The following is a 25,521-nucleotide window of genomic DNA, read 5'->3' on the forward strand; positions in this document are numbered from 1 at the left end:
CCCATGTAATAAATTATTTATTTTCTGCTCTATGGATGACTATTTGAAAGAAGAAAAACCAACTCTTCTAAAATGAGAATCTGATGAAGTATCTTTTTTCTTGGCTCTGAATCATGGTTACATTCCACAGATGAAGATGTACAGAACTTGCTGGTTTTCAATCTATTATTTTACTGTACTGTGTTCTGACAGTGCAATTACATTTCCCCAGCATCACTTAAAACTTATTACTTTCCCAGGAATTTAATATAGAAAAAGAAAAGGCTCACAACATTTTCATCTCTATATATTGTAGGTTGTTATCAGGACTGGATCTTGTTTTTCTCCAGTTCAAGTAGGACATTTTAGGCAACTCTAGGAACTGAGGAAGCTTTACCAAGAACAAATCTGACACCAACAGTTTAATTGGAAGAGTACTCCACTCCTACCTCTGCAGTAGCAAAAGTCTGTAAAAACTGCCTCAATTTGGCAGTTCCTCACTAGGAAAGAATTTTGGCCCCAGAAGCGAGGAGAAGAGAGAGAAAGGAAACCCTCTGGGTCTAAAGATTGGTACTTGACAATCTGATGATGCAAATACTGTAGAGTTTTTTTATTTTCTGTCAAGAAAGACCAAAATACTTTGTAGCCTTGAAGCACGTTACTAAGTGAAATTGCCATTTTCCAATCAATTCTTTTCCACAGCTGCTCATGGCCAGTCTTTGCCAGCATCATGAACGAGTAGCTTCAAACACTGCTATTTTTACAACGCTTTAAGCGAGATCCATACTACAACTTTCCTTTATCATCTGGTCTTCTGTCTTCATCAGCCAACAAGCAGACATTTGACCATCCCATTTGAAGCTGTTGAGCTCTCTCTAGTAGCCACCCCTCTGGTCTTGCCAGTGCTCAGACGTGTCTTGTCTGCCTTGTGAGCAGTCCCACGAAACCCAAACCATACAGCCGCTGTGTTTGCAGCATCAGGCCCCTGGGGTTGCCGTTTGACATCAATCTTCAGGTCCATGCCTCTACATTCATACTGCACCAACCCAAGAACCGTATCGCATTTCCTACCGTCTCTTACAGAGGAGCCAAAGTTATCTCAGCTTCATGCAGCAGCTCTTATTCTCTCAGATTTTAATTGGGGTGGGGGATGGACTCCAGGGTAAATCAGAAGTAACTCGTTAGAGTTAATTGGCTTAAACTGGGATAAGCCCAGAATCCAACCTGTTGCCATTTAATCCATACTAGGATCTAAGCAATCAATGCCTCCCGATTCATCTCTAGGAAGTTCTTCACTAATATATGCATCTCGTTTTGTCATCATTTCATCCCTCAGCATTTTCAAGCCATTTATGATTCATTGCTAAACTGACCATTTTTTCTTGTTAACAAAAGACATGGCATTTTAGTTAAACAACTCACAGTCAGCAGCATAATGATAAAAAAAAACACCACACAAAAAAAATTTGTACAAAATACTGTAAATATTAATATAAATTAACTTGGCATGCAACTTAAATAAATCCTATATTATTGCAAGTTACCCGAGTGTATAAAGACACGTATAAAGGAAAACCGAATGCCATATGTATCGGCTGTTTCCTCTAACCAAACACTACTGTAAATATATAATATGTATAAAAAGATTTTGATTTTACCATTATTTATGCAATAGAAATAAAGGTTTTTTTCTTTTGATGAGGGATGAAGGTTTTTTTTCCTCATTTCGAAGCAGTCATTGATATTTGTTCATGCCCGAGTACAAGAGCAAAAGCTAGATTTGCATAAAATATTAGGACAGAGACCCTTTCTGCCTTCTGAGGGATACATGAACATTTGGGAGTTTTATTTTTCTTTGAAAACAGATTTACATATTTTAAAGCCTGTTACTACAGAAAGAGCTCCTGGCTGAATAGATGTCTTGGCTGTTCAGAGCTGAGATCAATGCTTTGAGAGCGACACAGATGCATCAGACTCGTTAGCATAGCAAAGAGGAATTCAACTTCTCCTCTGGAAGTGGAACTCAAAGCCACAACTGGTGTGGTTGGTGGGCACCACACGCGGATCTCAAAGAGAAAGGTCAGACCATGCCATGTGCTCTTTTATGGCACTTGCTTAAAAACTCAAACCCCCTTTTCTTCTACCTACCAGAGAGTCAGAGCCTGTTTCCCGGAGCTCAGATGGGCTTGGGTCCAGTGCGTTGCTGCTGGGAAGAGGACGGTGACAACAGGTTTAATCCTGTCTTTTCTACTGCCAAGGCTCCATACCACGAGAGCTGCTCCGTGAGGGTAAACTACACTTGTGTGTTCTGAAGAGCAGCTGCTCCCTTAGCAAATCCAGATCTCTTCATTTCACTGTAGACCACGCTCCACGACTACCAGTCCACCACATCCTGCAAGCCATTTGGCTGAAGAAGATGCAGATGACGTTAATAATTGTCCCCAAAATTGCTTGCAGTGGCGCCTAAATTAAAGCTTAAAAGGAAACAGCTGATGCAGGCAAGTCATCTTCACCCAGGTGGACCCAAGTCACAGGGGTAGGCCTTCTGGGACAACCAGTGCGATCCCCAAAGCTCCCACCCTGCCTATACATAGAGTACCACCTCTACCTTGTGCTTGGAAAGGAGCTGTGACTCCCTAGACCTGACCATTGTTGCAAAAATAATATTTCTGATTCCTTCATTTAAACTCTGAAAAAATATGAGTGGTTTTTCCCAGACAATGATATATATGACACTCCATTTCATGGGCTCCCATTATTTATTAATTGCAACCATTTGGACAACAGCCTGGTGTCTCAGATACTGTTCCTTATTCTTGGAACCATCACAACTTTCAGTAAGAGCAACTGTCTATGCAGGGATTACCACTGAAAAGCAAGCAATGCAGGAAACTTATGTTTATAAAATTTGTGATCTAATAGTTTAAAAAAAGATACTGTACACTCTAGTTGACCTCTTACGTTATGTAACTGGGGAGCGTTTTAATGAATGGCCTAGGAATGAACCTGAATTCATTACAAGACTGAATCAAATCTGTTGTAGGAATTCCTATATATTTATCATAGCAATGAATGAGTAATCAAAGAAATTCTCTGCTGGAGAGAGAAACCTGCACCATACAGCTTTCCTTTGAAAACCGAGTTCTCTTGCAAATCATTGCATTCAACATCTGCAATAAAACCACAGGTTTGTGTGCTGTATTTCCACCACCAGAACCACTCAGAAATTGAAATTTGCTGGTGTCATTGCTAGTACACATCCTCTGTGCTTGTTCAGCTCTCATGTTATTTTAATGCTGTCCCTTCAGCAGAGACATACAGGGGGAGGATACCATCAGCCCTCAAAGAGGATCAGCACCGTGCTGGGCAGGTTAGCGGGGTACCATTGGGAAATCTTCACTGCCTGCAGGGAGAAAACAAACTTTGAAAGAGAAAACAACAACACACTTGGACTGAGGCCAAACTACTTTGTCCCACCATAAAGAGCCCATGTACACAACCACTGTTCCAGCTCTACCATAGCTTGTTCAGCTCTCGTTATTTTAATGCTGTCCCTTCAGCAGGGACGTACAGGTGGAGGATACCACCCAAAAGCCCCATCCTTCGCCTGTGCCCCAGCCGGAGGTTTTGGTTGCCTGCTGCCGCGGCAGCGGGCACTGCCAATGGGCAGGAATGGCTGCATGGGTCTAACCCAGCTCCCGGGGAGTCGGTGGAAACATTCCCAGACTTCGTGGGATTTGGATTAGGTCATCATACAGCACAGTATTTCACACCCTGGCTCTTTGCTTTGTTTAAATGGAGTCTGGCCAAGGCCTCAAATTCAATTACTGAAATAGAAATACTGAAAAAATAAAGCTTTCCTTACTCTGAATGAAATTCAGGCATGGCCCCTTCTAAAACCTCTTGCCATCAGTGGGCTCCCGAAGCTCAAAAATCCCAGTCTTTGGTTAAACACAATACTTTCCTCCAGGTAGCCACGCTCTGCCCATGACCCTGCAGGCTGGTTTTGCTGCTACAATCTCACCCACTCAACACACACCCCTTCCTGATTAACATCTATAGAAAGTATTTGCTAATGCAAATCCAGAGGCAGTAATTTATTTGGTACCAGCTAGTTAATCCTGGCAAGGCTTTTCCATGTAAGTATAGACTAATATAATCTTCTTTTAATTGCTTCTTTAAGAGTTTCTCAAAAATCAAAAACATTTTAATTAAAAAATTCACCAAGAGTATCTTCCAGATCTTTTCCCATTTATTCTTCTTCCCACCAAAATTATCAGCACATTTGTTAAGTTCTAAAGAAAGTAATTACAGCAGATGTTGATCGCTGCTGCAGTGTTGAGATTGCTGAATGCTACACATCAGTCTCCCAACTTCTACTTTTTTGCAGCTTTCGGAAACAGAAATTTCCATTCTTGGCCTTTGCTCAGAAGGGAGGCTGTCTATGCAGGAGCTGGGATGCTGTCATGCCAGCTGCTAAAGCTAGGGGAAATTTGGGTGGGTAGAAGGGGGAAGAGAGCAGGAGATACAATTAAGGAACTGCTAGGGATACAGAGATTTGGTCAAGGAACAGCGAGGAATGGGTGAAAGCCATTTCATTTTACCTATAATACCATTTGTAATGAGTAACCGTCCTGATCCACCACCACGTCCCCAAAAGACAAGATGATAAATCCACTAGAAGTGCCACCAGCATATGCAGTGTTGCAACAGTGTGGAAGTATCAGATTGAAGATGCCACGTGCATGCTTGCCACGCTGTAATAAATGTCTTTTAACCCAAATTTCTGTTTCGATTTCCACTTGCCCATAATGAGCTGGCTTTAGAATAAGCTGTCAAAAATAGTTCCCCACATAATGACGAAAGCAGAGACAATCACAGGACGACCATACCTGTCACCACAGAGAGAAATTCAATGCAGCAGTGTAAATGCAGGTTAAGCAACATGTAGCATGATGGTGATGGTGCGGGCAAGCAAATTTTCAGCATCCTGCGACTGCTCAGAGACAGGACTGCAAAACTATTCAAGGACCAGGGACTCCCATCTCTGCTTCCAGCAAGAAAAATAGCATCCAGCAGTGCTCCCTTAAATGCTTGCTGACGGTGGAGTACCTCTAGGTCTGAGCTAAAATTACATGCACAGACAGAGAGAAGACCTGGAAGAAGACCATATGAAGTTGTGCAAAAGCTACAGATCTTCTTTCTCGACATCTCAAGCTAGTTTCACAAAAAATTCAATTCCCTGCCTTCAACCTGTTGTTTTTCAGCCTCTGTCCTGCTGAAGCCATCAAGTCTGATCCTCCAGAAAGGTCCTGCTCCACTGGAGGTGCCAGACAAATCCCCCGCAGGCATACGGACAGGCTGGTTTTGACACTTCAGCTAATAATAGTCAAAGTTCACCACATCTTAGAGAGCAGGAGCTGTTTTCTGCAGCGCTGAATTTCACATGCACAGATCCTAGGGCAAAACCACGACTACTGTGAATACCTGGCATTACGGGTCTCTCGTGCAGGCAGGGAGTGGTGAGGCAGGCAAGGCTTAGCCGGCACCTCGGCCCCAGGCTCTCGGAGGCATCTCAGTCCCCAGGAGAACAAGACTGTGAGTACGGATACTACTGAACCATTTCTTGATCTGTCAAGTTCCAGCCCGCAGAGCATTTTACAGAAAGTGTTAAAACCTCCTGAAGTGAAGGATTTCAGATGGAGGGGCTGAGAGACCCCAGCGCTGGCAGTATGAACAGTACCACTATAATAAGGGTAATCACTGCATGTTACATGAAAAACCTCTCAAGTGATTGCTGTTTGCAGAGGCTGATTAAACATAAATTAAACTCATCTGCATGTTCAGCAAGATATGTGAATTGAATCGCAAGAGCATGCTTCCCATTGGCTGCACAGAGCGTTCAGGGAGTTCATCCCATGGCCTGGCACCTCCACACACACGGGCTGCTCCGCACCTTCTGGACCAGCACCAGCAACTTAGGCATCTGCAAATTATTGAAATTAAAAAGAACATGTTCACTTACATAAAGATGATTTCAGAAAGCGTACGAACAAGCAATTCATTAGCCCCAGGCTGTTGGTGGGGGAAGAATGCAGCTGCCTGTATTGCCACGGCTGCATTACCAGTTACCGCTGCTCATCTTCGTTTCATTAGACTTCTCTAAACACCTCTGCATCTTGTGTGCCTGGGCCAAGCTCCTGGCCATGCACTGAGTGCCCTATGTGCCCTTGTCATTAAGTAACCAGATAAACTATCAGTGATGAAGGGGCCAACTCTGCATCACCAAGCATCCTGGTTATGATGAAGGAACCATTGTACGAGGCAAGAGAGTGCCTCATTTCTTGATCTGAACTATCATCCAGAGACCCAGGAACTAGTGCCGTCGCCAGCATGCAGTCTGTGGCTGGGGAGCAGCATGGACGTCTCTGGTACAGAAGAGATGGGACAAACTCTGAGCATCCTGCACATGGGAGGTGTTTGGAAAACCTGCCTCCATCAAGGGGGCTCTGTTGACCCTGGGCTGGAGGTAAGACTTGCTAAGTGAAACCAAGGGATAAATGGTCAGAAATGGCAATCACGCACCCCAAGATATGATATTTTTTCTTGTTATTTCTAAGGAAGCCTCTTTGTGTTCAGGAAGGAACCTGGAGACTTTGTGAGCAGACAGATCAAGGAAGGTGTGTGAAGAAGCTAATGACCAAAGCTATCAGATCTGAGGGAGAGGAGATGTTGCTTCTTACCATGTTGTGTGAACTCCTACTGTGCTGGTGCCAATTTTAGTGCCTTCTCTCACTTCAAACCAGAGAGAATCTAGAAGCCTGAAAAATGCTGAAAATGGTAATTGTGTCTTACGGTGAAAGCAAGCTCCAAGTACGAGAAATGGGCTCCAGATTAGGACCTGTCAATACAGTCCTGCCAAAATGAAAGGTATTTGCAAGTGCATAATCCTACTTTAATCCTGAAGACCTTCAAACACCTACTTTGAATACTTATTGTTGCTTAAACTCAATTTCAGAGAGCATTTTTAAATCAATTAACTACTATCCTCTTTATTTGAGACTAATCACAATGCTCACTGCCTCTTGGACAAATTAAACTGACCATTAATTTAAAATGTTTGTCCCCTGTAAAGAGGAAAACCAAGCATCGATTCAGAGGACAGAAGGGAAGAAACAACACAAGAGGGACAACACTGTGCAAAAACTGAACAAAGGTTGAATATACAGATTTGCTGATGCTGGTCTCGGTAACAGGCTCAAAATAAAGGGATAGGTAGCATGTTAGGGGCACTACGAATCCTTGTTATTTCTTGAGAAAGCAGTTACAGTGCTGCCATGATAAATTGCTTCTAAGAATTCAGAGTACGGACTGCTAACCTCTGTCAGGCGGAAAGCTGGAGTTGGGATCACGATTGCAATTATTTCAGTATCTTTAACCAAACCAGAGAGTGAACTTGCATGAATAAAAAGACTCCTTTATGTAGAAGCTGGCAAAGTGAAAACCATTGCTGGCTTTCCAGAAACCCAAAGCAACCTGAGGCAGCCTAGTGTTGCTCCAGCGTTTCTTTAACAGACCTGCTGAACTACTAACCCGGTCTAGCAGAAAGCCCTGTGCTAGCACAAAGGTTGTTATTGCTGCAATTACGCCAACGCCACACTCACAAAGAAGGATTAACATTTAATTCTTTCTAAATTTGGTTTATGAAATATTGACATGCTGGTGCCTTCGCATTAAGCTATAAAGACATCTACATGGTGTGCAGCAGGAGCTCAGTGATGTTTATTTACTTCTCCCTTTCACTAGGTTTGGCTCTGAACACTTGCGCTGAAATTGTTCGAGAATGCCCCAGGCTGAGCTAAGCAGATACCAGCAGGTAGAGCTAACAACCACTGTTAATAAAAATCAATGAAGCGTTCTTACAAGGCAAACTGTTATCCCTTTACAGCTCGCAGTCTCCTCGCTCTGACAAAAGTTGATGATCAACAGATGTAGAACCATCAGCTGGGGGCAGCTCCAATTCCAAAAAGCTGTCTCTTAAACACATCCTTTCGCAGTCCCAGCCATCTGATTTATATATTCACAGACATTTCTTAATACTTTCGGGACACCTTATCTCATTGGCTAAACAAATCCACTTATGTCTGCATCACTTCTAAGTGTGAAATAATGTGTTATTAAAGTTATTGCGACCCTGGTGATAGCAGAACCCTTCCAGTCACGGTGACCTCATTAATGAAAAGCCTTTGTATCGAAATGGTCCAGCTTTGTGAAGGTCTTACTGCATGACAAAGAAGTCTTGGGATAACAGCATCCTCGTGGCCTTCCAAACACGCGCCAGTCCAAGACATGACCTCACCACAAGGCTTTATTGCCTCTTGTCGAAACAATGCCTTCTTCTGTATCCCAGGGAAATTGTTCACTTCTCTGGTATGCTAAGGTAGGGTTGAGCAGCAGAGCTTGCGGCTCACACCTCTGCGCTAATCCAAACCAGGAGCAACCGTCTGCATTTACCGAGCAACTGCAAAAACATGCTTAGAAGTAGTCATCTGCCTTCTTGCTGTCTCTCTGAAAGAAAAACAGGATGAGGAATTACTTTTTCATTGGCACTTGCAGCAGGAATTAGGCTACATACACACCACGTGCACCCAGGAGTAGCAGGTCTGTTGCACAGCAAAGAGAAGAAGCCTCCAGCCAGGAGCACCTTGGAGGCTGCTACAAGCCCCACGCTGTCCCCAGTCCCACTAAACTACAGCCACCAAGGTGGGTTGGTCAAAGCACGGAGGTAGCTGGCATGGGAGACAAATTCCCTGATCTATCCCACCCACAGCACAAAGCATCATTACGTCTGGGTGTTCACCTTAACCACCGGCAGCCGGTTTACACTGCAGAAGTCCACTGGTTATTAGGGAGGCTACAGTGGCAGTGGAGATGTAGGCAGTTTTAATAAGCAGTTAATGAGCTGTTCATCCAAGTTGTGCCTTAGACTCTACTGAGTCACAGCTGCTCATACAGGACAATGAGCTCAGGTGTAGGCATCTGAACTGCAGCCATCCACTTTTAACCACCTGAAGCCTGCCCCTATTTCTTTAGACATTAGGAAAAAATGATAGACAAACTCTTCTCTCTGGTTCTCCCCAGTGTGTATGAATCTGTGAGTGTCCTAGGCACCAAGAAAAATTTTCGTTTAGCAAAAAGCTCCATTTTCTCTTCTCACCACTCACCCACATCCTTCCAGTTCGAGCTGACATCAATAGCGAATGACACCAGATGAGACAGAGCCTGGCCCAAGAGTAAGCTGAAGTATTTCTCTATTTTGGGGGGATCCCCATTTACCTTCTATTATATCCAAGTGTTTCATTTTTCAGAATCCAGTCAATAACTTGATAAGACACTGTTGACCCAAGTTCTTATTTGCACAAATCTTTCACTGAAGGAAGAGGCAGAGCTGACCTAAGCAGTGAATAAAGAATTCATGGTCACCCCGAGTAAAACAAATTCCCGGTGTCTTTTTCCTTTGCAAGACTAAATGAGTGTAAATAGCACAGTCTGCATCTCTTCCGGAGAATGAGAAAAGCATATTCTTTTTATTTGGTTTGGTTTTCCTATTACTCTCTGCATATAGAAGAGCTACCTTAATTAATGCAAGCTTATTATGAAATTAGAGCATCAATATAATTAAAGCATTGATTAAAAAGCCAATAAAGCAACCAGCTAAACCTGTTTTGAAAGAGGAGCAATATGAATACTACTTGATTAAATATTACGAGTCAGTCAATATTTAACCATTCAATTGTATTGACTTAATTTCTACATCGAGCTGGGAATAAGCGTCACTTGGGACCTAATTGTGTTAGTTTTGCTTGCCTTGTTGTTCGCAAGAGTTTGTGTGTTTGTTTGTTTGTTTTGATATTTCCTAAACTTCTGGCAGAGCAGGTCTTCCATCCCAGGGAGCCATACTCCATGCAGATAATTTGTGGGTAATGAGGAGTTCTGTTAATTGTGTTTATCTTTGGAAATTAACTTTGAGGAATCCATCACATCTATAAAAAGCAGTCATTTCTCCTTCAGATAGCCCACATAATAAGTTTGTTAATGAACTTGGGGCAATAGCCTTGCCCCAAATCTGCTGAAGATCACCCTGCTGCTTAGTGAAGAAATTTGCCTCCCTCCTTTCCACATCCATCTAGAGAAACATCGCTGCAACATCCAAAGCAACCTCCAGCTCCTCAGTAACACATGGGGAGGCCACATCTTTGGAGTCACAGCTCACACGGGATGAAGCTGCAGCACAACAGACTCCCAAGGAGGAGTGAGACTCCGCTCTAGAAAGCACTGACCCTCAAAGGGGCTAGCCCAAGGCAGAAGGCACAAGATAAATGGGGAATGCAACTCATACTCCCATATTCAGCATCAAGTGAAACAAGTCAAACTTCTCTGTCACCTGCACAAGAGCAACAAGGAAGTCCTTCCTGAAGGGAGGAAAGAGAGGAGAGAACGTATGTTGAAGGAAAGGGTAAAGAAGGAAGCTCAGAGAATTCAACTCAGATCAGACACCCTCACATCCTCCCACCTGGAGATGAGCAAAAACCCCCATCATCAGAGCAAACTCAGTTTTGGAACTCATCAGCCTCATGTGGCCTTGCTGACCTGCTTCTCTCTGCTCCTCACAGCAGCTCACCACCTTGCTCTTCACACCTGGTGCCTTCTGACCAGGCCAAGCTTCTCCCAGGCCCAGTTAGCTCCTGGCTTCTCCTTCACCCCCTGAGCAAACTATCGCAGCCATCTCACATTTGTCCCTTTCTAGCATTTGCACAGGCCTCCCAATTGGTTCCACAGAGCATTTCTGTCCTTTAAAGCTCCAAACTGAACTGCCTGAGCAAATGTGTCCAGCATAAACGTGCCTATCAACCACCTATTCAGCAGCTGGCAGCTTTGTCAAAGAGGAGGACTTGCCAAATGGCCACAGCCTCAGTGACCGGGCTCAGTCAGCTATCACACAACAGGGGTACCTGGGCTCCGTCTGCACTCCAACCACTTCATGGGATCATTTGTCACTCCCCATGGCTTTGATCAGGCATGGGCACTAGAGGTCCCATAGCTTCTCACTCACAAAGTCTTCTCCAGGACAACACGGCCAACATCGCCCCACAAACCTTTCTTTCACACACTTCACCTACACAACTCCCTCCACAAGAATCAAACACGGGTTCATCCATTTCACAGTTGACACCCCAGTATGAAATGTCCTTCTTTGTTGCCACTCTGAAACTCAAAAGCCCACAAAAATATTGGTCGTGACCACAGGGAAGCCATGAGAACCCCACCACCAAGGAGGCCACTCTGCACCAGGCAGAGCACCAGCACCCCTTCACACGAGGCCAGGCTATCCCCACAGCATTGCCCCTGACCATCACAGAGCACCAGGGAGAGGCCAGGGAGTGCTCAACCAATGGTGCAGTGGGATGCAATCTCTCTGGCTTCCATCTGCTTTCCTCCATGCCAAGGACAGTAGTTGTGCTTCTCTCCAGGAAGAGCTGGCTGTAGTAATGTCAGTGTGATCCCAACACTTTCTGCGCTCTCCCCAGTGTGAACCATTAACACCTGAAGTAACATTTGGGAACATCAGAAAGCCTGGAGGAGGCCACATGCCCAGCCTCTCCCTGCAGGTGTGTAGGGTGAAGAAAGCAATCCTGTTCTCGACGTTGTCAAGACATTTCTAAATGCATTCCAGCGCTCGTTAAGCAGCTGGTTCCAAGATAGATGGACATTTTTGGAAGTAACAAGGTTGCGTTTCAGATTCTTGCAGATTGTTTGCTCTGAAGAAGTAGCACACCTTTGTCTGCCTTTTCCTTTTCGCCTGTGATATCCTCCAGTTCTTCTTACTTAGGGAAATGGAACAGCTATGAAGTGAGCACCAAAGAAGCACAAGATGAAAGCGCAGAGGAGTAGGTTTTTCTAGCACTTTTTAAGCTCAGCATTTGCATTGGATCCTCAATTGGGTCTTCAGGAACGTCTGATCTCTCCCAAGTGTGCAGCTTACTCTCTGCATGCTCACAGGCCATGCTAACACCTCTCGAAGCAAAGCTCACCTGACATAAAAACATGTGCGCTTTCGTGACGAAGGTGTCTTGAGGTCTCTTGGGGCAAGCAGAGAGCAGCCAGGGATCTGACACCACACAAGCGTAGCCTTGTCTATCCTCTATGCCTGACATAGCTGCAAAGCTCAGAGCAGAGATTTTACAATGCCTGTCTTCAGATAAAGATAGGGTAAAGTGTGAAGAATTGGTGGTTTGTCTGACTTAAGTGCAACTCCTCTAGCTCCAGAAGGGTTGGGAGACTTCCCAGTTCCCCTGTTAGAAGGCATCACCTCTTGGCAAAAAACATTAATAAGCCTCCAGAAGGAGGGTTGGGTCTGTTTTGTTTTGTTTTGTTTTCAACCTCCCAGCCTCACCACAGCAAGCTCTGATCTGGACTTGAACGAAGAAAAGCTAACACTATCACCATTTATTGCTCCGCAGACAGGAGTACGTTAACGTTATCACCGCTTTCAGGAAGGATGCTGAAGCAGTTCAAAGTTAAAAATGCAAATCAAAGCCCAAATGAGCTTTGAGATTGCAGCAAACGTGCCATAGCGTGTCATTTGCAGCATGGCAGAAATTATGTTCTGGCATATGTGTGAGATGTTAAAAAAAGTGTATCACATCTCTTATTCCAGTCTTAGGCAGAGTTAAAAAAACCAAAATGCCCAAAACCCAAAAAACAGAAGCTTATTCGGGGGTTACCAACGTGACTGTCTCCATCAAGTGATGGCTCATGGAAAGCAGCTTCTGAAAATGAAGATAAAAAAACAGTTTATGACATCTAGTGGCAAAAGAAGATGTGCACACAGGCGCTGTCACTGCACGAAGCCCTGCGAGGCTTGCGCTCGTATGCCAGTCAGGAGAGCTCGGCTATTTTCAGCAGCGAGTTCACTGTACTTACATCTGCACTTCTTGACAATAATCTGTGTGCAAAGCGTAAACCCTTTCTTTGCAGGTCTATCAAAAGTCAAAGCGCTACATGCAACGGATGAGTGCTTTCAGTTCCACCACCAACCACGCTGCACATGGAGAAACAGACCTTTGCGTAGGCAGATATCATACTGACAACAGAAGATAGCTTCGGCTCAAACCCAGATATCTGCAAGCTTTTATTATAAACCTTGTAGCTGGTTTTTCAGAAATGATGACTGGCTGCATCCTTTACTCTTCTGCTTGGGAAAATGTCCATGCCAGAGTAAGAAAAAAGCTCCTGAAACTGCAGCCGTGATCTCCGAAATGAGCAGGTACCAGTCACTGCTCAAACGACGGGAGTGCACACAGAGGCTATACGGCATCCCAGGGCACGCTCCGTGTCTGGTGTAGCTGTGCTTTGCTCTTATTGCAGCAGTAAGAGATGGCACCTTTGTGCAAAACCATCTCCTTCACGCCCTTTATAACCACATTGTTCTCCAAATAGCCAATTATTGGCATTCTTTCTAGACACGTTTGTATGAAGTACTGTGATCAGAACGGATTGCTGCTTCAGGATGCAGGATAAGCTCAGCTTTTCTAGGTCATTTGGTGCTGCCCTCCATCACAGAAGAGCTGCCTCAGTCCCGCAGGAGACCACAGCTGGAAGAAACCCCATGGACCTTGACAGATATTCTCTGTAGCAAAGCCTCTGCTACAGCATCGCTTCACTCCCTGCCAGAATTAATTCAGAAGTGCGGCAGGGCTGTCAGTGTGCTTCCCCCCAGGAACCCAATGCGAATCTGGTCTTTTGCTTCATGACCTCCACAGAAGCTTAGGGACTTGGCCCTTCCTCACGCTCTCCGTTCCAGCAGGCTGGCGTTCTCCACTGCACCACGGTCTCCTGTTAGCTGCAAGCTGAGAGCTACTGCCCACCAGGCTCAGCTCTGCTCGGGTCCCCGCACCCACCAGGGACGGGCAGAGATCTGTAGGGTCTGAGGATGAAAACACCTTAGTCTAAGTGCAGCCTCCTACATCTCAGCGGCTAAGTGCAGTTTTCCTCCTGATGACGACACCCACGGCAATGAAACCCCTGCTCTCAAGGGTGGCCAGCACCTCCTCCAGCCCGTGGGAGCTGACTTTCCAGCTTGAACACGGATTCAGTTTGGACATGCTGTGACATACATTGAAGATCAGCAAGCGCAAAGCATCAGGGCTGGTGACAGTGCCCAGGGGAGGTGAATGGGTCCCTTGAACCCAAGGACAAACCCAGAAAGATCAAAGATCAGCAAAAACCTAGAGTTTCTGCTTTAGACTCACCACTGCGTATCTTTTTAAGCCCAAGAGACTGTCTAGATGCCAGGAAAAGGACAAGGTGACTGATCCAGAGCTCTTGGCACAGACAGACTTTATCAAATGGCACGGCAATGGGTACATTGCTAACGCTGCTCCCTAGGACCTCTGTGTTTTCTGCAGCTCTTGCAGGGGACCGAGCTGCATAAAACAAGGCAAATCAGATAAAAAGCAGATTCTCCCATGTTCCTGCCTTTTCAGCCAGGCCACAGGGGACCAAGCTCTCCCACTGAAGGACACTCTGTAAGATAAGGCAGCACTACTTTGCGAGCACAGCTTTTTGGTTTGTATTGCAAGTCCTTCAACAGAGATGGTTGCAAACAACTTTTGGTTAATCCTTCTTTTTTAAATCTCCTCTCTGCATCAAGAAGTAATCAATCAGGAATCAGTGGGTGAGTTTAGATAGACCCAAAGCACAGTCACAGAAAGGCTGTTGGAGCTGGGCACAGGGAACGTCACCCACAGAGCTCCCCTGCCCATGCTTCGTGCTGACAGGGGGCTTGGTTGTTGCATGCGGTAGGGTCAGAAGTCACAAATGACCATGTCCTATCACTGCGGGTGCAGCAACAGAGACATCTCCACACCTCCACCCAGCTCCAGCTGTCAGATCCAGCCAAGCTGATCTTTGCAAAGCGCCCTGAAGGAGATCTTGTTCAGGTCCGGTTAAGATATACCCACAAAGAGGGGAAGGGGGCAAAGGATGCAGCTGAGGACATTTGGACAAGCTCTCCATGTGTCAGCCACGCTCTCTCTCACTCACCTGGCTGTGACCAACAGGCATCTTGGGAGGGATCACAACGTTTTCTAATCTTACAACATGCCAGTGCTGTGGTGCTCGAGGGATGCAAACAGATCTTGCAGCACCAGATCCTGTTCTGGGGGCCAGAGCAAGAAAGTTAGGGTTTCATCATTTCCCCACATGACCAAGAGCACAGAAATCCTCTCTTCCCATTCTGTTTCCTTATTACAAGGTGGAGGAGAAGCTGCTAAGCAGGAAATCAGAAACCACCTCTTTGTTCCTAGCTTACATCAAAAAAGAAATGAAAAACCCTGGGACAGAGTGTACGTGGAGTGCCCTTCAACAGCCCCAGCTCATGCTTATTCACATGATTTTTTTTTTTTTCCATTCTGGATCCAGCCTGACAATGTCCTGAATGGGCCGAACGGGCTTGGTGAGGCTTCATTTCTAGAGAGCTCTAAGACGAGATCAACACGCAGAACTGCCAGCAGAACTCATATAAAGTTGCAGATAAAGAACATGGCCAAAGAAAAAGAACTGTACAGTTTTAAATGCCAAGAGAAAATCTATTTTGAACCATCTAAAAGGAAATTCCCCTCCACACTCTTCTCACAGCCCGATAACATTAATCTCCATTAGCTTTTTCCCCTGTATTAATGTGAGCATACTGCTTGCTCCAGGGCTTCCTGAAGAGGTCTCCTTCAAAGAGGATTTTTGCATAATTTACTGTAGGACTCTTGGGAAGTGCCATCAGAGAGTCCGTTCACTGGATCCTGTTCTCAGGCACCCTGCTAAGCAGCTATAGTTGGCAGAAATGACGCCAGCATTGGTCCCTCTCGCGTCCCCCTTCCCTCTCCTCCATCCGTGCCGGAGCTGTACTTGCTTTCAGCCAGACATTAATGCCCACACGCTTCCTGCTAGGAGTCCTCTAGGTACTGCATTAGTCACGCAGCTTGTCAACGTGAGCTCTGGGCCAACATTTATCTGAACCCATTTTTTTTCCAGCACAACTGCCATTGCCTTCAGCAGGAGTTTGAGCAAATTCAGCAGCCGAATCCTTCTCGGAAGGGCTGCTGCAGAGCTTGCATGTTTCCAGCACCACATCCTGCAATGCCTTGCAACGAAGCGCCTCAGACAACTGAGTGGGCTCAGAGATTCTTCATCCTCTTGGAGGAGGAGACTTCCCATGAAGAACCTCTCTTCAATGGTGAATAAATGTTACCTGTGCACCAGGATTTGTCAGCGGCCTGTGCATTGTGCTGGCTCAGCTGCTAAAGGATGAGGTTCATCCCCCTCCTCCGTGAAGCACATTTGGACTCAGACTGATGCAGGGGCAACTAAATGTACTAATTGTAGTAAACTAAAATTTAGTACTAATGTACTAAAATGGTACATTTTCTAGGGTGTGGTATGGGAAAGAAAGGAAAAGCATTCTTCTAGCAGAACTTGCAAGCCACCTTTCATGAGAATACACGCTGGGTGCACTGGAAACTCGCTCACCTTCCCAGAGTCAGTGTGGAGAACAGGGTCTGCTCAACTAAAAAACAATCAGGAAACTACAGTGAAAATCATTCTTCTGCCATTCACAAAGGCCACGTCTAAGAAAAGAATTGTCCTTGGAAATGAGTTGGGGTTGAAGCCAGACAAGCTCTTCTTGTTTTCCATCTGAAGCAGAAAGGAAGAGCTGCTCATCCAGTAACAAAGCCCAAATACTTCTTGAACATTTGATGCCTCATTAAAATGAGAGAGCAAAGATGACGGAGAGTTACTATCTTGGGAGGGAGGGGAAGTGGAGTATATTTGGTGATGTGTTGAGCTCTTTCGCAGCTGACGTTTGGAAGCCTTTGGCATCACATTTCACAGCCAGATCCCAGCAAGAGCTTGGCTGTTTTCATTTCCGTGGGTAACTTATTGAGCGAAACCCTCTTCTCTCCATTTAAACTGCCTTTTTCTTGCAGACAAGCTCCAACTTTAAGGTCATTGATTTAGTCAAGAGTAATTTCACTTCAAGAGCTTGAGAAATGACAGAGTTCACAGTTTCCTTCCTGCAAATTCATTTGCAGTTTTGCCTCACTATGGTTGAGGGCTCATACCAATAACCTAACCCCTAAGTAATTCAGGCAAACAGTTTCAGAATGAGTGGACTGGGCCAGGGGAGTGTTATCTTATATTGTCCTGCTTCCTTTCCCTGCGAGACACCTGGGTATCTGCTCATGGGGCAGTGGGATGGGAAGAAGGAGGATCCTGTGTGTGCTAACTTAGATGCATTCCCATAGCCATGATCTGGTGTCTGGCCCCAGATAGTATCCCAGCTCCCTTCCCAAAAATTCCCCTGGTGACATCGTCCTTCACTCCCACAACTGCGTCCTTCCCACCAGCCATCCAAGTCCAGGCAAAGCTGAGCTCTTCAGTTCCTAACCACATTAGTGAAAGTTCCTACACAAGCACTGGACCTTTCTTAACTGGCACATTATAATTACTTCTCCCTTCCTCAACTCCAGCCCCAGCATTTCTCTTGATTGGATCACAGTCTGTCTGAAGCTGTCCTGGCCAGAGCTCCGCTCATGCACCCTCCAGATGGTCTTTTAGGAAGAATACACACATTCATTTCTTTATGAGAACCATGCACCGTGTTTTCATGCAAGTACAGGCTGGGTGGAGAGTGGCTCAAGAGCAGCCCTAAGGAGAAGGACTTGGGGGTACTGGTGGATGAGAAGCCCAACATGAGCCGGCAATGCGCGCTTGCAGCCCAGAAAGCCAACCATATCCTGGGCTGCATCACGAGAAGCGTGGCCAGCAGGGCGAGGGAGGGGATTCTGCCCCTTTACTCCGCTCTCATGAGACCCCACCTGGAGTTCTGCATCCAGCTCTGGAGTCCCCAACATAAGAAGGACATGGAGGTGTTGGAGCGGGTCCAGAGGAGGCCACGGAGATGATCCGAGGGCTGGAGCACCTCTCCTATGAGGACAGGCTGAGGGAGTTGGGGCTGTTCAGCCTGCAGAAGAGAAGGCTCCAGGGTGACCTTAGAGCAGCTGCCAGTGCCTGGAGGGGCCGACAGGAAGGATGGAGAGGGGCTTTTCACAAGGGTGTGTAGGGATAGGACAAGGGGGGAATGGCTCTAAACTAAAAGAGGGTAGATTTAGATTAGATACTAGGAAGAAATTCTTCACCATGAGGGTGGTGAAACACTGGCACAGGTTGCCCAGAGAAGCTGTGGCTTCCCCCTCCCTGGAGGTGTTCAAGGCCAGGTTGGATGGAGCTCTGAGCACCCTGGGCTGGTGGAAGATGTCCCTGCTTATGGCAGGGGGTTGGAACCAGATGATCTTTAAGGTCCCTTCCAACCCAAACCATTCTATGATTCTATGATTCTATCTGTCAGGTCTCCCAGCCATCACCCTCTCACTGGCTGTCCAAGTGCCCCAGGTCAGTGCATCAGTCTGAATCCAACTCTGACAGGTTTTTGTTCTCATATCTTCCTCTCCTCTACCAAGTACAGACACAGCCTAATTAGACATGTGTCCATCATCTCCACATGCATCACCACACAGCAAACACAAGGCTGTCAGAAGACCCAACACACTGACCAGTTCCTGGAGAGCCTTGAGCTGGTGTCCTTGGTTTTGTCCACAGCAGAGGTGTCTCGTGCCCTGGTGCTCTAATATGACATAAATCATCATCTCAGCATGACAGTGGTCCCCTGGGACTTGGCCCTCCACCCAGATGGGATAGTTTAGCAGCCAGCTCTGTAAGCATAGGCTTCGGTAGGAGGGTAGAGGCATCTACGGGTCTTGAGTATTCTGATCTGAAAGTAAAGTATGCAGAGAGATCAAAGAGTATGACTAAGTACACTAATATAAAACATACGTTACTCATATGTATACACACATACATGTACAGCATTCAGACAGCACTGCAGACGGAGCAAGAATAAGAGGAAGAAATCACACATCACCATGCCAGCCTGCAGGATAAGAACAAGAAAGCTCTCTATTAAACACTTAAAAGGAAACGTTTCATTTTTGCCTACTGATGAGCTCAAACCAATCACAACCACAGAGAAATCCACACTGACACTCTGTGAGGAGTGTCTGAGTGACACCAAAGTGTTTTACTACAAAGAAAGCTCAGGACCCGTATTTCCACCACTGCCACATCCCTCTGGTCTGGGGGAGAAGGGCGAGACAGCCTGTGCTCCTGCCAGGGAAGGGCTGGGGGTAACCAGCGCCTGTGGTCCCTCCACGCCATGAGGCTGGCCAAAGCAATGTTGGTGTGTGGGGAGAGGAAGACAGACATTTTCCCCACTTTTCTGGAAAGACATCCATGCTTTGCAACATGTGGAAAACGAGGCCAGGCCACACAAAGCAAAGTTCCACCATTGACTTGGCCATGAAAAGGCCGAGGGAGGTCTGCAGGACTCTGTGTGTGTGTGTGCGTGCGTGGTCAGAGCTGCCACCAAAGCTGCACCACATGGCTAAAGCCAGGCGAAAATGGGCAAAACAAGAAAGCATGACACATTTTATGCTATAAGCAAATGAAATGGAAAAGGAAGCACTAGAGCCTGTCAGGCACCAACACAGGAGTGCATTGCATTATGGCCACCAGGAAAATCCCAGCAGCATCAGCTGGGAAACCACAGGGGTGGAAGAGCCACAGAGGATGCAGGAGCAACACCACATCCAACACTGGAGAAGGGCTGACCCTCCTCCCACCACCCCACTCACCATGGGCGAGAGGAACCGAGAGCTGCTGGTTCACCAGGAGATCACAGAATCCCGGCATGGTCAGGGTTGGCAGGGCCCTCTGTGGGTCACCCAGCCCAACCCCCTGCCCAAGCAGGGTCACCCAGAGCAGGCTGCACAACACCACGTCCAGGCGGGTCTGGAATATCTCCAGAGAAGGAGACTCCACAGCCCCTCTGGGCAGCTTGGACCAGGGCTCTGTTCACCCTCAGAGGGAAGAAGTTCTTCCTCGGGTTCAGCTGGAGCTTCCTCTGCTTCAGTTTGTGCCCGTTGCCCCTTGTCCTGTCACTGGGCACCATTGGAAAGAGTCTGGCCCCGTCCTCCTGACCCCCACCCTGCAGATATTTATAAGCATTTCTAAGGTCCCCAGATGCTCACAGCTGGTCTCTGAAATCACCAGCACAGCTTCGCTGGCAGCGTTTCGGGGGGGGGGGGGGAGGTTCAAAGGCGCAGCCCCCGCAGTAGCCCCGCTGCCCTTGTGCGCCCTTTTCTGCCGCTGCTCATTTAATGCCGCTGTCTGAAGCTGGGCTTCCTATCGCTGTATCCCGACTTTCTGCGGTACCCAGCCTCGCATCGTGTGCAGCATTACATTGCATGAGCCATTTATCTGCCTTCAAACCAGCTCTCCAAAGCGCACAGCAAATTAACCGGCTCCGGCTTTGCTGCCCACTTCCATGCCTTACTTGGGGGAAACAAGAGCATGCTGCAAGGGCACGGGGACTCTCTTGGCAGCCCGTGCTAAATGACATGGGCTGCTGCCTACCTGGTAGCCGGTTTTGACCTTAAATCTATTCCAGTAACAACTTCTGTTGTAACCTTAGCAGCCCTGACCCTTATTCATTTCTGCACTGAAACGTGTTTAAACAGGGCTTTGTTTGCTGCGAGGCTTAGGGGGAGCAGGACAAGCAAGCCTGCACTGCTCCTAAAGCCTCAAAGCATCACGGGTTGTGCTTCCTCAATTAACACCACTCTTCATTTCACTCCCCATGAAAACATCACGACACATGTGAAAAGAGATGTATTTAACCTCACAACAAGGCTGCATGATAAGAATAACCTGCCCTTAGCTGGGGAAGGGGAGAAAAGCTGAAATTTGGACACTGGGTTGCAGCCACTGAAGAGACCACGACGGCTGAGGAGGCAACGACCTGGTCACAGCTGGCAGCCCTTCCAGTGCATTGCCTTGGTGCATCCCATTGCTGGAAAACTTAGTTCTCCCCAGTTTGCCTCTTCCCCTAAAGCCACAGCTCCCAGACTGCGCAGGGAGCACCTCAGCTCTCCAGCCAGCTCCCACACCTGCTGACAAAGTTTGAAATCTCACTCCAAGGACCCAAATCCAAAGAGCAGGAGATGTGTTGGAAGTCTCAGGTCCGGGAGACGGAGCAACCTCTCCTCCCCACCACTGGCTTAGCGTTGGTGCTTCCAAACCTTCCTGCGAGATGCATTTTCCTTTTCTTTGCCTTAGGATCCTGGAGACCTCTTGTGGTGCAAAGCAAAAATGTGTTGATTTGAGAAGAGTAAGAGAGGCCCAGGCGGCCCAGGCTGGCAGGCTCCACAGCTTCTTTAAAGAAATTTGGTAAACACAGAGCAGAGGAGACAAGATGGTCCCAGGCAAAAGCAACCAACCTTCCCCTTGCAAATGCTGCCAACAAATAGCTGTGCTAGGTAAGGTCCCTACAGCCTTTATAGGGATACAGTGCACGACTCCTGGTTTTACGGCACAGACTCCACAACCCTGAAACTAGGAGGCTGCAGGGATGCCAGCCCAATTGTCCGCACCCCTGGACGAGCCCTGGGAACGGGGCTCTGCAGCTCGCTCATGGGTGGCTTCTTTGCAAGACCCTACCTGGAGGCGCGATCTCAGCCGGTGTTTACTTCCCTGGGCTCCGTGCTGGTGTTTCAGCCCTCCAGCCTCCCCGGTGCTGTCTTTGCTGGCTGTTTGATTTGGGGTCTTTCTTCCTGTGGGGAAAAATCCAGATGACAAAGACCCGAGCTGCTAGATGTACAGAGCAAGGGCTGTCCCACCGCATGCTGTCTTTTCACCGCTCCTACAGCTCAGCTCATCAGGATGAAGGCAAAGGGTGTGTTGGGGATGAGACCGGGACCGAGACCTCAAATAAGGGAGATTTCTGCATCCACCACAGGCACCCAGGAGGGAAGGGGGATGCTGCTATGCTGGCTTGTGGATCTCATCACTGGATTACTTGTTTTAAGACTCTGCCGGCCCAAAAACAGGGAAACCAAAGCAGGGAAAGCCAAAACAGCTCAAGCTAGATTTTTTGCTGAAAAATGCCTGTGGGTTGCTAAGGAACAGTGGGTGATTTAGTCGCTCTGAAGACTTTGACGTTCTCTTCAGTCAGCTGGCAAGATCAGCTCTGCTTGGAAAGACACGCTACAGCACGCAGATGCTCACACTGGGTCTCGCCCCCCCAACCCCACTCACCTTTGCTCTTTACAAGATGTGTGAAGGAGACCATGAAGACGAGACCCACCCAAAGGCGAACGGAGCTGGGAAGCCGTGGAGAAGACAGTGCATCTGCTGTGCTGTTGGCTTGCTTGTCTACAAGGGCTTTGCTCTTACTATAAAAAACATAACAGTGTAATTTTCAAAGGCTGTTTTTCTCAATGGATGCTCCTGCTCAGCATCTCAAAGAGCTCAGGACATGCTTAGGTTGGCGGTTTCACGGGTCCAGTCCGTGCTGTCACAAGTGGCTCGCACCAAAGAGGCCGCAGCACACTGCACGAGCACAGGGCAGCGCTGCTGAAGGCAAAGCCATCTCTGCTCCAGCCCCTGCAAGGCCGTCGGTCTCCTCTGAGCAGCCAGAAGATCCCTCCCTGCTGTGTCAAAGCTTTTGAATGTGAAGGTACAATTACACGCCACTCTTTCTCTAACAATAGCTCTTAGATGGAAACCCAGATTATCTGTACCTCCTTTTTAAAATATTAAACTACCCATCTCTCTCTTTCTCTTGTCTCCAAGTGTCTGAATAATTAACCTACCATTGATCGCTAGCAGTGCCTCTACCAGAGGAGCTTTGGGCTTTCTGCCCCCAGGGAGCTGGGTTTCCACGGGGGAGGGGGGGGAGGCTGAGCAAAACCCACCTGCAGGAGACCCCATCCTTCACCCTGTCCCCACCACCCACCCGGCTGCCCAGTGAACAGCGAGCTGGCACTTTCCCGCTGCCTTAGCACAAAATACATTTGTATTTCTTTAGCTATTATTGGTTCTAATGCCGTATGATATGATCTGTTCTTCTGAGTGTTACAGAGATGGAGAGTTTCTGTAATCCAGGCCCTCTGCTCCAGATGCTACAGTTCAAATGGCAGATTTACAATTCTTAACTTTCCTCCTTGTTTCTACTCTGTGTTTTCTTTCCCCTCATTTTTGAAGACCATCCTGTCGCTTGCGATGTGCAGAGATGTCCCGAACAGCTCTGACATTGCCCCTGATGGTTTGTCCAATAGTTTAGATGGGGTTTATTAGGGTGGCATGATTTCTGTATTGGAAAAGCCCAAGACCTCTCCAGACCCAGCCGCTCCCAGTGTTGCTGACAACGCAGCATCGGGGCCATCGGTGAGAGGGCTGGGGTGGGCACGAGCCTGGGAGGGGATGCAGCCACGGCGGGGGAGCGAGCAAGCGGCTGCGTGGGGCTGAGCTGCCCGCTGGCATTAACCCACTACAAATATCAAGGGGGTTTTCCGGGTCAAGCAGGCAGAGTCACGTTTGAAGGTGAGGTTTGACTCTGCAGCTCCGTGTTTTCATCCAGAACTTCCAGCAGTGCCAGCCTGAGGCAACACAGCCCCGCTGCGCGTCCCTCTCCCTCGCCTCTGCCACCGGGCCTGCCGAGAGGTCAGCTCTCCCCTGTGCCCGAGGTGTGCTTCCCTGGGCTGAGGGACTGAGGGCCAGGACGCTTGCTGGAGGTACGGATCAGGGTTAAAAAAGCGCGACACAGACACAGAGAGGCACACAGACACACACAGAGAGTGTATGGGGCTGTGCCCTGCACCGCTCGACACCTCCCCTCTACGAGGATGAGGAGGGGACTGGAGGATCTCTCCTACGAGGAGAGGCTGAGGGAGCTGGGCTTGTTCAGCCTGGAGAAGAGAAGGCTAAGAGGGGACCTTAGAAATGGTTACAAATATCTGCAGGGTGGGGGTGAGGAGGACAGGGCCAGACTCTTTCCAGTGGTGCCCAGTGACAGGACAAGGGGCAACGGGCACAAACTGAAGCAGAGGAAGCTCCAGCTGAACCCGAGGAAGAACTTCTTCCCTCTGAGGGTGACGGAGCCCTGGCCCAGGCTGCCCAGGGAGGCTGTGGAGTCTCCTTCTCTGGAGATATTCCAGCCCCGCCTGGCCGCGGTGCTGTGCAGCCTGCTCTGGGTGACCCTGCTTGGGCAGGGGGTTGGGCTGGGTGACCCACAGAGGGCCCTTCCAGCCCCTGTCATGCTGGGATTCTGTGATCCGCCTTCTGCATGCAGCCTACCAGGGACACGCAGCCAACACCAGGGGAGCATCTCCCTGTGAGGCCTCACGGGCACTGAGAGCACCTTCCCGGCACTGGAGGAGCGCCCACGTTCCTATTTCTTGCCAGGATTACCGAGAGGCGACCTGCTGCCCGGGAGCCGTGTCCTGAGGGCGCAGCAGTCCCCGGCCTGTGCCCCTCGCTCCAGCCGGGCCAACACAAACCGTTTCTGAACACACCTTTTGTTAAGGCAGGGCTCCGTTCTCCCGGTTGAAGCTTCCCGCAAAGCCACGCAGCCATCGGGCCCGCTCACAGCATGACTCTGAAGCCCATTCCTTGGCCCCGTTTGGGGTTCGGTAGCCCCCGGCCCGCCCCGGCCTTGCCAGGGCCCCGGGCCAGCCGGGCTGCCGCCGGGCTGCGCATCCGCCACCAGGGGGCGCTGCGGAAGCAGCTTCCGCCGAGCGCGCGGCGCCGGCACCGCGGGGCTCGCGCAGGGCGGGGCGGGGCTCGCGCAGGGCGGGGCGGGGCTCCCCACGCTGTCCCACGCGGGGCAGGCCACCCCCCCCCCCCCCCGGCTGTCCCCACACAAGGCAGAGCCCCCCCACCCCCGCTGTCCCCACTCAGGGCAGGGCTTCCCTCGCCCCCACACAAGGCAAGGATCCCCACTGAGGGCAGGGATCCCCCCACTGTCCCCACACAAGGAAGAGCCCCCCCCACGCTGTCTCCACGCAGGGCAGGGATCCCCACGCTGTCCCCACACAAGGCAGGGCACCCCCCCACGCTGTCTCCACGCAGGGCAGGGATCCCCACGCTGTTCCCACACAAAGCAGGGCACCCCCCCACGCTGTCTCCACGCAGGGCAGGGATCCCCACGCTGTTCCCACACAAAGCAGGGATCCCCCCCACTGTCCCACGCAGGGCAGGGATCCCCACGCTGTCCCCACACAAGGCAGACCTCCCCCCTGCTGACCCCACGCGGGGCAGGGATCCCCCCTACTGATCCCACGCGGGGCAGGCACAGCCGCTCCGCAGCTGTGAGGGGCTTTGGAGGGAACAGAAACCCCCGTGTTCAACCCACCACCCCACAGCTTGCCCCCCCCCCCCCCCCCCCCCCCCCCGTGGGTAACACCCCACGCCGGGCACCCCGTGGGGTTCAGATGCAGGGGGGCATCGCCCACCTGGGGTGCAGGCAGGGACCGGCCACCCCCCACCCCACCCAGCCCAGCACACTTCATCCACGCTGCCCTCGCCCACCAT

At 48.8% G+C, this 25,521-nt stretch overlaps 1 protein-coding gene across 1 annotated transcript; it reads right to left on the reverse strand.

Annotated features, from left to right (window-relative positions):
• Positions 1–211: 211 nt before the first annotated feature.
• On the reverse strand, positions 212–25,521 carry LOC142363712 (uncharacterized). Its single transcript, XM_075440052.1, has 8 exons — positions 25,481–25,521; positions 24,504–24,839; positions 22,246–22,382; positions 21,649–21,761; positions 18,648–18,865; positions 15,085–15,199; positions 9,316–9,432; positions 212–8,547 (listed from the first exon to the last, which is right to left on the reverse strand). The coding sequence occupies exons 1-5, from the start codon at positions 25,519–25,521 to the stop codon at positions 18,794–18,796; spliced, it is 699 nt and encodes a 232-aa protein (XP_075296167.1). The 3' UTR covers positions 212–8,547; positions 9,316–9,432; positions 15,085–15,199; positions 18,648–18,793.

The sequence above is a fragment of the Opisthocomus hoazin genome, chromosome 20 (assembly GCF_030867145.1).
Source record: "Opisthocomus hoazin isolate bOpiHoa1 chromosome 20, bOpiHoa1.hap1, whole genome shotgun sequence".
Taxonomy (NCBI): domain Eukaryota; kingdom Metazoa; phylum Chordata; class Aves; order Opisthocomiformes; family Opisthocomidae; genus Opisthocomus; species Opisthocomus hoazin.